Genomic DNA, 9,809 nt, shown 5'->3' on the forward strand with positions numbered 1-9,809 from the left:
TTAGAGATGCTGTCCCGAAAGCTGCTCGTAAATGTTCTCAGGGCTCTCCTGCCCTGCTGCAGCCGTGGCTTGCTTTGCGGCACTCGTCCTCCGGCTGTAAACGGGATCACTGAACTTGAGCGGAGGGTTCGTTGTGTCCTGGGGAATCTGTGGGGAGAGGTTGAAGGGAAACGGCTATGAGATCATGCTTTATTGGGTGGAGGTTTGACTTGAGAGCCAGGATATGGTTAAAAGTTGGTCCTTCACCCTCCCAGCATTCAACTTTGCTCCTGCTTTGGCTGTGAGTTGGAGACCATCGCTCCAGCGTGCAGCTGTGAGCAGGGAACCCCCTTCTCCCCCTGTGACCGTGATTTGGAGCAAACCCCTGCCCACCAGACTCTACAGGAGGTCTCGCTGAGTTGGGACTGAGCTCTAGAGCAATGAGCAGCTCTACAACATGATCTGTTATGGGGAACGCACCTCCGCGGTTCGGCTGGAGGCTCCTCTCTCCTTCTTGTCTGCAGTGGGAACTGCCGGTAGCTGCCGCCTCTTGGACACCTGGCTGGATACGCTGCGGAAGAGCCGGCGGTGAGCACGGGATTTGGAGGGCAGTGTGGAGAAGGCACCATGGGTCCCTTGGGAAAGCAGAGCGGGCAGATCCTGCCGGGCCAGCGCCACCTCAGAGTAGATGTTCTCCTGGGGGCCAGTGCTGGGACTCAAGCCCCGTCCCATGGCATAGAAGGGAATGAGCTCTTCTGGCTCGTAGTTGGTGGAAGGGCTGCGTGCAGTGTCCTCATGGGGCTCAGCGTAGGTGTGGAAGCACATGAGCTGCTGGTACTTGGCATCAAGCAGCTCGGACAGGATGGCTTCTTCGTGCACCTGAGCGTAGGGAGTTGCTCCACCACTGGCGGGGCTGTGCGGCCCCTGAGCTGTGGCCAAGGAGCTGGCCTTGGCTGGGAGTGGTGGGGGGATGCTGAGAGCCTGTGGAAGAGGTGAGACAGGTTGGAGGTGAGGGCTGGAATTGGAATTCCCCCACCCCGGCTGCATCCCCCAGTCTCGCAAGACCTGTGGCCAGGCTGTGGCTTCTGTCCTTGGGAAGGTGCCTCCATCCCCTCTGCCCTGCCTTTACCTCCCTGGATGAGCTTCCCTTGGCGCTGGGCTCTGCAGGCAGTGGGGGGGCTGCTCCCGGGGACCCCTTCAAGACAGTGCTGTACACCAGCAGGTTTGGTGGTGCTTCACTCGATTGGGAACGCACAGCATCGCTGCTGGCTGGGCTCTGCGTCTGTCCTTGGGGCTCATCTTCCTGCAACAAGAGGAAAGAGGTGCAGGGTCTGGGACAGACCCAGCCGGGCACTGGTCCCCCCTCGGGTGCGCTGCCCACGGTTCGGCTCCTCGCTCCCACCTGGGATGCTGCACCTTGGCCTGGGTGGTTCCGGTTCCAACCCCGGCTTTCGTGATGCTTGGACTTCCCTTGCCTTTGATTTTCCCAGCTTGGGAAAATCCCACCCCCATTTGTATAGCAGGAATGACTCCATTTTTTTGGCTGCAGGGACTAACGAGGGGCCAGGTCCTCACCCGTCTGCGTGGCACCGTCAGGAACTCATGGTACGGCGTGACTGGGGCGGTAGCATAGTGCTGCAGCAGGTCAGCCAGCTCGGCGTGGGCGCTCTGCTCCCCCAGGATCACATACCGCCCATCCGGCAGCTGGTCCAGGACAAAGTGCCGACAGCGATCCCTGCCCCTGGGGGAGAGGGGATGGGGTAAGCACAGAGGGCAGGAAGGGGACCGAGCACGTCGGTCCCTTGGACAGGGCCGGGGGTCCCTCACCTGTAGGACAGGACGAAGCCAACAGTGCTCTCGCTGAAGCGGACCAGGAAGCAGCCTGGGGGCTGATCCTGCAGCAGCTGCTCCGTATCCCTGCAGGAAGGGGCCCGGAGCCACTCGCTATCACCCCTTTCATGGGATCCAGGGGTCCAGCTCCTTATTTTGGAGCCCAGGGCTGGGGATGCTGAAGGGGCCACCCTGTCCCCCACCTTGGCTTCCCCTTCCCGCTCACCTCCGGCTGATGAAGCCGTGGAACCAGGCTGGGAGCTCACCCTCAGCCCCCAGCCTCCTGGCTTGCGTCTGCTCGAACCACAGCCTTGTCCGGGCACGCAGGGCCACCAGCTCTGGCTGCGGGTTCCCTGCCTGTGGGGACCAGCCTGGTGGGGATGGCCAGGAGCTTGCTGGGACCTGGAGGGAAGGGGAGAGCGGTTGGGGGCTCAGGTGAAGATGTGCTCTGCTCCCCGCACAGGGCTCCTGATGTAGCCCAAGAGGACAGGGTCCCTGCAGGTGTGTGAGCTCAGGGGCACTGGGATGGCAAGCTGAGGGGGATGGACCCATCGCAGCCCCACGTCCTACCCTACTGTGTGTGTCCTGGTGTCCCAGGGACTGCTCTTCTCCCCAGGGCTGGACCAGGGTCATGTCGGGTCCTGGCTTGGCACTGGCCATGTTGTCCTCGCTGATGGGTTTGAAGGTGCTGAAGAGGGGACGGTGGTCATCCATGGGGTCCCCTGTACCAGGGAGCAAGGAGAAATGGGCTCAGGGCAGCGAAGCCTCCCTTGGGGCCCCGAGCTGGCCCTGTGCCCCATCGCTGCCCATGGGACACCAGCATGTGGGGGGGGTTCCATGACACCCCTCCCCCCTCAAAGCACTGCTTTTGCCCATGGCTTGGGTGAGGGGCACCTTCACCTGTGCCCTCCATCCTGGGGCTCATCACTCTGCCTCTCCTAAGGGAGACCACCCTGGAAGTGAGAAGGGACAATGACCCTTGTACCCCGGAGGAGAAAAGCCCCGTGCACCGGTGAGCTGGGTGGGGTGGAAGAGAGGGGAAAGCGTGTGAATCCCCCAGCCCCCAAAAGTCCCCAGGGTGTCAGATCAGGCCCAGGAAGGGGAGCGAGGCAGCGGGCATGAAGCTCTGCGTGCGGCCGCCGAGGGACCCCGAGCTCGGCCCCGAGCCACCAACGCTTGGCAAAACAACGTTAATCCCTAGCAGATGCTTGAGGGGGTGGAAGAGGCCGGGGCTGGTTCGATCCGGGAGGCAAAGCTGAGTCAGAGGAGCCGGCTGAGGCTCATCCAAGAGTGGGGGGACCCAGCTGGGGGGGATGGGGAGAACCGGGGATGGATGGCACCTCATCTCCACCTTTAACCGGCTGCAGCACCCAGCCTGTCCCTGCACAACGGCAGGCAGGGATGGGCAGGGGAAGGCAGGGGAGGGTAGGGAGCTTGTTGACAAAGCGAAACAAAACAACCCAAACCGCAGCAAACCAACATGGGGAGCGCCAGGAAGGCGAATTTGGGTCAGGTCCTGCCTAGGCATGGCCAAGCAGCTGGGGACAACGTCATGGTCCCCAGCTTGTGGTGCATCCCCCAGCCGGGTAGGGGTCCTGGGTGGAGGTGGGGGGCTCATCCCTGCTTCCCCACCCCAGCACCTTGGCCTCGGAGAGGCTGCTCAGGTGGTTTTGCTCCCCAACGCGGGATGTGCTGCTTAAACGCCCCGCTCCTGGGGTGACAATGTGTGCAATCGGTCTTGAAACGGGTTAAAGCCCGGCTTTGTTCCATGAGACCTTTCTGGCCTGGATTTCCCCCTTTGAAGGGGGTAAGACCTGGCTGGAAGGGCTGAGGTAGGCAGGGGACGCCGCTCCCTCTCTCCACATCCCCTTGTCCTCTGCCCCTTCTCTGTCATGTATTTGGATGGGGGGAGCACCCCGAGCATCCCCACATTGCTCGGCGCTTGCCCGTCCTGAGTCCCCCTGCACAGGGTTTGTTTCTTGGTCTTTTTCCTCCCACCCTGGTACAAATACAAGCCTCGACAGACCCCAGCCCTGATCCTCCAGCCCAGGCACCTACCTCTGTCCGGCCACGCAGTGACCCGAGAGTCCATAGCCAGTGCCGACGGGACGGGGCAGGCTGGCAGGGCAGGCAGCGCTGCCGCCTTGCCTGCACTCGCACCTCTGCTGCCTGTGAAGGGCAGGAAGCGGCGACCGATGCCGCAAGAGCCTTCGCGTGATGGGGAGACGTCACAGGAAGGCGGCATGGGGCAATGGGGTGGCACTGGGGTGACACCCAGGTGACACTGGCACCCTCAGCATGGGCTGGGCTGTGGCAAGGAGAGGGCTCCGGCCACCCGCCCCGCCGGCATGTCTGCATCTGCAAAAAGGCTCTTTGTTCTTCCCATCTGCATCCCGGGATCTCATGCAGCCAGGTGCAAGGGGCAGGGGGGCTCAGCTGGCTGAGGCTTATGCCACGGGCCGGGATTCGGTTCCTGGCACGGTGAGATCTGGCACCACTTCTCTTCCTCATGCTCCGGCTGCAGTGTCTTTCTCCCCACTGGCTGCTGGAGCCGGGCACATCCCGGGACATGCTGGAGGCATGGCAAAAGGGGGAGGTGAGCCCAGCTGGGAAATGCAGCAGCCTAGCTGCCAGCACTGACTCTGCCGCACGCCAGCCGCAACTCTCCCTCTCGGCGGTGCCAGGCTCCGGCTGGCCCTATGGCGAGAGTGGTGCCAACCCAGCTGCATGCCAGAGGTTGCAGACATTAGGGATTAGGGCAGGAATTATGGCTGGGGCCAGCTCATCCATGGCACCAGGACAGGGACAAGGTGCACCAGGCAGTGACTTTGCAAGCCCCAGGTTGGGGATGGTGCCCGGTGCCCCCTAGCACCCCTTTGGCACACGGTGCAGTGCCAGCCCCGGCTCTCTCCACCTTAAGAAACCTGTCCCTCCCTGCTACCTTCACACCCTCCGCTCTGCTTCCCCTCCGGCAGCCGCCGTACAATATTTTTATCTCTCAGCAAGGTTTCCTGTTTGCAATCCTCACGCTTACGGGGGACGTCGGCCAGGGGGACATCGGCCAGGGGGACATGGGCCGCCAGCGGCTCATCCCACCAGGTCCTGGCTGCTCCTCGAGGAGCCGAGGCACTGGAAACGCCAGGAATTGCCCCTAAAAGGCCTTTTCCAGCTCCTCTCTGCAGCTGGCCACGGGGACAGCGTGGGGGGATTTCTCAAGAGACCTTGGGAGGAGGAACGCAAAGAGCTTTTCTTCTTCTGAGACAGTCGGCCAGTGGCCAGGTCCTGCCCCGGCTCCCTGGGAAACGCCGAGACTTCGAGGAAAAGCCTGGCACTGTTGGGGTTTGCTGGAGGAAGGCTGGAGCTGTGCACAGTGGTGCAGGGGGCTCGGGCCCTCGCGTGGAGGTAAGGGGTGCCGGCTCCCCCTGGCGTGCCAGGATTGGGGTCTGTCCCGGTGCAGGTTGGAGGGATCAAGGAGTTTTGGGGTCCTGCAGCGCTTTTTGGTAGTTGCGTGCTGGGCAGCAGCTGCTGCCACCTGCGAGGTCATTTTGCCTGGAGTCCCTTTTCCGGCTGACCGATGCTGGGGTGTTTGCTTGGCACGGCTGCCCTGCCCAGCCCAGCCCAGTCCCAGCACGCAGCTGAGTCTGGGCCGTTTTTCCCGGCAGAGGGCTGACTGGCAGCGGGACGTGGTGGGACAGCATGCAACCCCCCACAGCTCCAGCCACCCTGCAGCCGTGAGCTCAGCTGTGGCCGCAGTGACGTGGGGCCACCCGTACCTCAGTTTCCCTCCTTGCAAAAGCAGCTCGGCAGCGCAGTGCGAGGGGGTTGTCCGGTGAGGGATGGCGGGGATCGGCTGCGTGTGTCCATCCCCAGGGGACAAACAGACATGCTGTGACCCCGGGACGGTGCGTTGGACCCTGTGGATGTGTCACGTGCCGGGAACGGTGGCCCAGCTTCAGCTGCAGCCGCCCCCACGCACGTACCAGCCTGCAGACCAGCTGGCTCCATGCGGTGCCAGGGGCGAGCGGTGCCTGGCCGGGTGCTCCCCACTGAGCCTGGGGGTGCCACAGGACTGTCACCGTGGGCAGGGGCTGTCCCCTGTCCTGGCTGGCTGGGGAGCGAGGGAGAGCTCGGCTGGGCACGGAGGAAGGCTCAGGAGGGTAAGGGGGCACAGCTGGACTGGGAGCAGGGGTGAGCAAGGAGGGACTGGGCTCAGGGACCACTCACTGTCCCTCAGGGCCATCGTGGGGGGACAGGAGGGGTCCTGGCCACTGGTTGGTGCAAGCACCGGGGCAGCACAACCCCGTGTGGATGGGGACACGCTGGCAGGGCTGCGTGCAACCAGCGTGATGTGGGTCTGATCCCGAGGACAGTCCCCTGGGGGGCTCCTGGGTCCTGGGGTGCCTCATGGAGAGGGGGCAATGCTCAAATCCTCCCAGGAGCAGGGGGAGCGAACCCCTTGCAGTGGGTGCACCCTGGCTTTGGGAGGGATAAACTCTGGCGTGCCAAGCACAGGCTGGAGAGCAGCATCTGGCTGCTGGGGCACCTGTGCAGGATCAGGCCCCATCATCCTTTTTGCTGACATAAAGCTGATCCAGGCGGCTGGGAGGGGATTGACATCTTGGGGTCTTGTGCTCCCTTATCGAGCTGTTTTTTTCCTGCAGGAAGGACCCCACCTCTGGCTGGTATCACCTTCCTTATCCCTTTCCCGGTGGCCTTAAAACCCATAGCCAGGACCCCCTGCCTGCACCAGTCCAGGAAACCTCTCGCTCCCAGCAACACAGTCCTGGGGACATTGAGGGGGCCCCAAGGTGGGGCTTGGAGCTCACATTTCCCCTTCTCCGCATCCCTGCAAAGCCACTGGTCCTGGCTCTCCTGACCACTGGAGCACCACTAGCCCCATCTTACAGCTGGGGAAACTGAGGCACAGGGGTTCAGACCCTGGTGTTTGCCTGCTGCCGCATGAGCCGGCAGCCAAAAGAGGCTGGTTTGTGGCTTGGAGCTGCAAAGGACAAGAGCTGCCCCCCTAATTAGTGTGCCCTGCCCATCAGTGTAATGAGCTGGGGGGGGACTCTGCCAGGACCACAGGGTGCAGGCAGGGCACTGGCCCAGCAGAGCCCTCCGTGGGGCTGTGCTGTCCCCGCAAAGCCCCTCTCCCCCTCACCTGGTGCCTTCTTGTCTTTGCAGTAATGGCCGAGGGCAGCCGGGATGGGGTCCTGGCTGAGGGGGAGCCAGGGGACACCCCTGACAGTACCCAGGTGAGCTGCGGCCAAGGGGCTGAGATCTGGGGCTATGTATGCCGGGTCCCTTGCCTGGGAGCTGGAGGGGATGACCAGGTGGGATCCTCACAGATAAGTTCACGGTGGTGGTTTTATCCACTATTAATGCCCTTTTTTTAAAAAGAAACCACCAGCAATGTTAGTTTTAACTCTGCATTTTGCACTCCTGATCCTCCCCAGCACAGTGGGGGCCACAGGGGCTGGTGTGACCCCCCTCCCTGCCTGCCCCTGCCTGATTTCTGAGCCCCATGAGCAGCTCCTGCCCGCCCTGATCAAGGGGTGAAGGTCTCCAAGTTTGACGTGCTGAAGAGTTTAATGTGAACCGGGATAGTTGGCCAGGGCCCGAGCTTAACCACAGTATTAGACACCAGAGAATCCCCTCTAGTGAGTGCAGGAGGTGGGTTGTGGTGCTCTCCATGGGATGGGGGTCCCTGCACGGGGCAGATCCGGCACATCACTGCACCCCGGGGAAGGCAAGCAGCTGAGCTGGGTCCCGGTGCATCCCTTCAGGATACAGCCAGTCCTGCGGGGATTGCAGGGAGCGAGGGGCTGGCGGCTGCCCTCAGCCCAGGCAACGTGGAGGACCTGTACGAGCTGCTGGAGAAGCTGGGCAGGTGAGTGGGGGTGCAGGCAGGGGTGCGGGCAGGGATCCTGCCTGCATGGGGTCGTTGGAGGCAGCTGGATGCCTGGGTTCTCCCTTGCCTTGGTGTGGGGGGCAACCCGGCCATGTCCCAGCCTGGCTTCTCACCACAGCGGGCACTTTGGTGTGGTGAAGCGATGCCAGGAGCGCAGCACCGGCACCTTCTATGCCGCAAAATTTGTGAAGACGCGGCGATGCCGGGGCAGTCGCCTGGGGCTGGAGCGGGCGCAGGTGGAGCGGGAGGTCACCATCCTCCGTCAGCTCGACCACCCCAACATCATGCGGCTTCACGACCTCTTCGTCAGCAAAGCCGAGATGGTGCTCATCCTGGAGCTGTAAGTGGGGGTCCCAGAGTGGGAGGACCCCCTTTTGGACCATGTGTTGGAGGTGGCTAAGCTCACCCCATCCTCGCCCCGTGCAGGATCAGCGGCGGGGAGCTCTTTGACTTCATTGCGGAGAAGGAGATGCTGTCAGAGGAGGAGGCCATCGAGTTCCTGGTACAGATCCTGCGTGGGGTGGAGTACCTGCACGCCCACCACATCGCCCACTTTGACCTCAAGGTGCCCGCGGGGACCCCCCCATCCTCACCCCTTGGGGGATCCAGGGGCTGCATCCCCCCCGCTGGGCATCTCCAGAGCCCTGGCCGCATGCTGCCCGCCTTCCCAGGATGCTGCTGCCCTTGTCGGGGCAGTGCCTGGTGGCAGAGCCCGGCACCACCCCCATCACCCCACCATGCCTGACCTCGTCCCTGCAGCCCGAGAACATCATGCTGCAGGAGAAGCATGTCCCCAAGCCCTGGATCAAGATCATTGATTTTGGGCTGGCCCAGCACCTGGAGGATGGCGTCACCTTCAAGAGCCTCTGCGGGACCCCACAGTACATCGGTATGGGGCTGGCTGGTCCCCAGGGGGTCCCCAAGCAGCCCTGCTCTGTGGAGTGCAGCTGGGATGCTCTGTGGGGATGCGGCGAAGGGACCCCCATGGTGGGGAAGGGACCCCCCCAGGTCTGCAGGGAGAGAGGTGGCCGGGATGGTGCTATCTCCTCTAATGTTGTCCCCTCTCCGGCTCTGTGTTCACCCTCAGCTCCCGAAGTGATCAACTATGAGCCGCTGAGCTCTGCAACCGACATGTGGTGAGGAGCAGGGACCTGGGGGTGATGGGCTGAGCCGGGGGTGGGTGGGTAGGGACCCCCCTGGGTGCCACAAGGCACAGGGGGGACCCTGGGGAGGGCAGCACCTGACCCCCACCTCTGCCTTTCAGGAGCATTGGGGTCATCACCTACATCCTGTGAGTATGGGCCGATGCTCCCTGTGGCCAGGGGAAACTGAGGCATGGGGACACCACGACATGGCCAAGCCCGGGTGCTGGGGTGGCCGAGCCGGTGCTGTTCCGGCACTCAGTGGCTCTGTCATGTCCCCGCAGGCTCAGCGGCTTGTCCCCCTTCCAGGGTGAGACGGACGCCGAGACCCTCTCCAACGTTGTAGCTGGCACCTATGAGTTCGAGGAGCGCTGCTTCAGCCAGACCTCCGAGATGGCCAAGGACTTCATCCGGCAGCTGCTGGTGAAGGAGCCAGGGTGAGACTCCATCCCAATACCCATCCCCATCTTCATCCCAATCCCCATCCCCCCTCCATCCTATCGCCATCCCATCCCATCCCCATCCCTGTGGTGGACATATGGCGCCGGGACCCCCACTGCCCCCGCCGCTGCATCCCTCTGTGCTGCAGGCACCGCATGACGGCGGCTGAGTGCCTGGTCCATCCCTGGATCAAGGTGAGAGGGATGGGCAGGGGTGGTGGGTGCCGGACCCCTGGGAGCAGGATGGGGGCACGGTGACGACGTCGTGTCCTTGCCCCTGGCAGCCCCTGAGCCGGAAGCAGGTGGCAAACCGGAGCCGTTCTTCCATCAACATGAAAAACTTCCGCAAGTTCAATGCTCGGAGGAAGTGGAAGGTGAAGGAGGTCCTGGTCCCGGGGCAGGGGGGGACACTCAGCAGTGGGGTCCCCAGGGAGCCCAGGCTGCGCTCCATCCCGGGGCTGACTGTGTCTCAGGGGTTTACGTGGGGGGGACATAGTGCTGCGGGGG

The 9,809-nt window shown here is 63.2% G+C and overlaps 2 protein-coding genes across 2 annotated transcripts in view; one reads left to right on the plus strand and one right to left on the minus strand.

Annotated features, from left to right (window-relative positions):
- On the minus strand, positions 1–4,054 carry SH2D2A (SH2 domain containing 2A). The gene is made up of 8 exons (XM_010564194.1): positions 3,868–4,054; positions 2,380–2,531; positions 2,036–2,211; positions 1,807–1,896; positions 1,555–1,720; positions 1,109–1,282; positions 460–960; positions 1–147 (listed from the first exon to the last, which is right to left on the minus strand). The coding sequence occupies exons 1-8, from the start codon at positions 4,052–4,054 to the stop codon at positions 1–3; spliced, it is 1,593 nt and encodes a 530-aa protein (XP_010562496.1).
- A 324-nt stretch (positions 4,055–4,378) lies between these two features.
- LOC104829746 (death-associated protein kinase 2-like) overlaps positions 4,379–9,809 on the plus strand; it is a 5,916-nt gene continuing 485 nt past the window's right edge. The window contains exons 1-12 of the mRNA XM_010564195.1: positions 4,379–4,405; positions 4,785–4,908; positions 6,994–7,064; positions 7,596–7,699; positions 7,839–8,060; positions 8,147–8,285; positions 8,480–8,609; positions 8,808–8,856; positions 8,985–9,011; positions 9,147–9,299; positions 9,452–9,497; positions 9,587–9,676. Of these exons, the coding sequence (XP_010562497.1) occupies positions 4,379–4,405; positions 4,785–4,908; positions 6,994–7,064; positions 7,596–7,699; positions 7,839–8,060; positions 8,147–8,285; positions 8,480–8,609; positions 8,808–8,856; positions 8,985–9,011; positions 9,147–9,299; positions 9,452–9,497; positions 9,587–9,676 (1,182 nt within the window). The remainder of the gene's footprint in view (positions 4,406–4,784; positions 4,909–6,993; positions 7,065–7,595; positions 7,700–7,838; positions 8,061–8,146; positions 8,286–8,479; positions 8,610–8,807; positions 8,857–8,984; positions 9,012–9,146; positions 9,300–9,451; positions 9,498–9,586; positions 9,677–9,809) is intronic.

This window comes from Haliaeetus leucocephalus, unplaced genomic scaffold (assembly GCF_000737465.1).
Source record: "Haliaeetus leucocephalus isolate CR32 unplaced genomic scaffold, Haliaeetus_leucocephalus-4.0 Scaffold175, whole genome shotgun sequence".
Taxonomy (NCBI): domain Eukaryota; kingdom Metazoa; phylum Chordata; class Aves; order Accipitriformes; family Accipitridae; genus Haliaeetus; species Haliaeetus leucocephalus.

Bases quoted from the DNA above. Each gene is read 5' to 3' on its own strand.
- SH2D2A (XM_010564194.1), bottom strand. From the start codon at position 4,054: ATGCCGCCTTCCTGTGACGTCTCCCCATCACGCGAAGGCTCTTGCGGC. The intron at 2,212-2,379 runs GTAGGACGTGGG...CCTTCCCTCCAG, and splicing joins ACCAGGACACACACAGTAGG to GTCCCAGCAAGCTCCTGGCC. The intron at 961-1,108 runs GTAAAGGCAGGG...CCTCTTCCACAG, and splicing joins AGGGAAGCTCATCCAGGGAG to GCTCTCAGCATCCCCCCACC.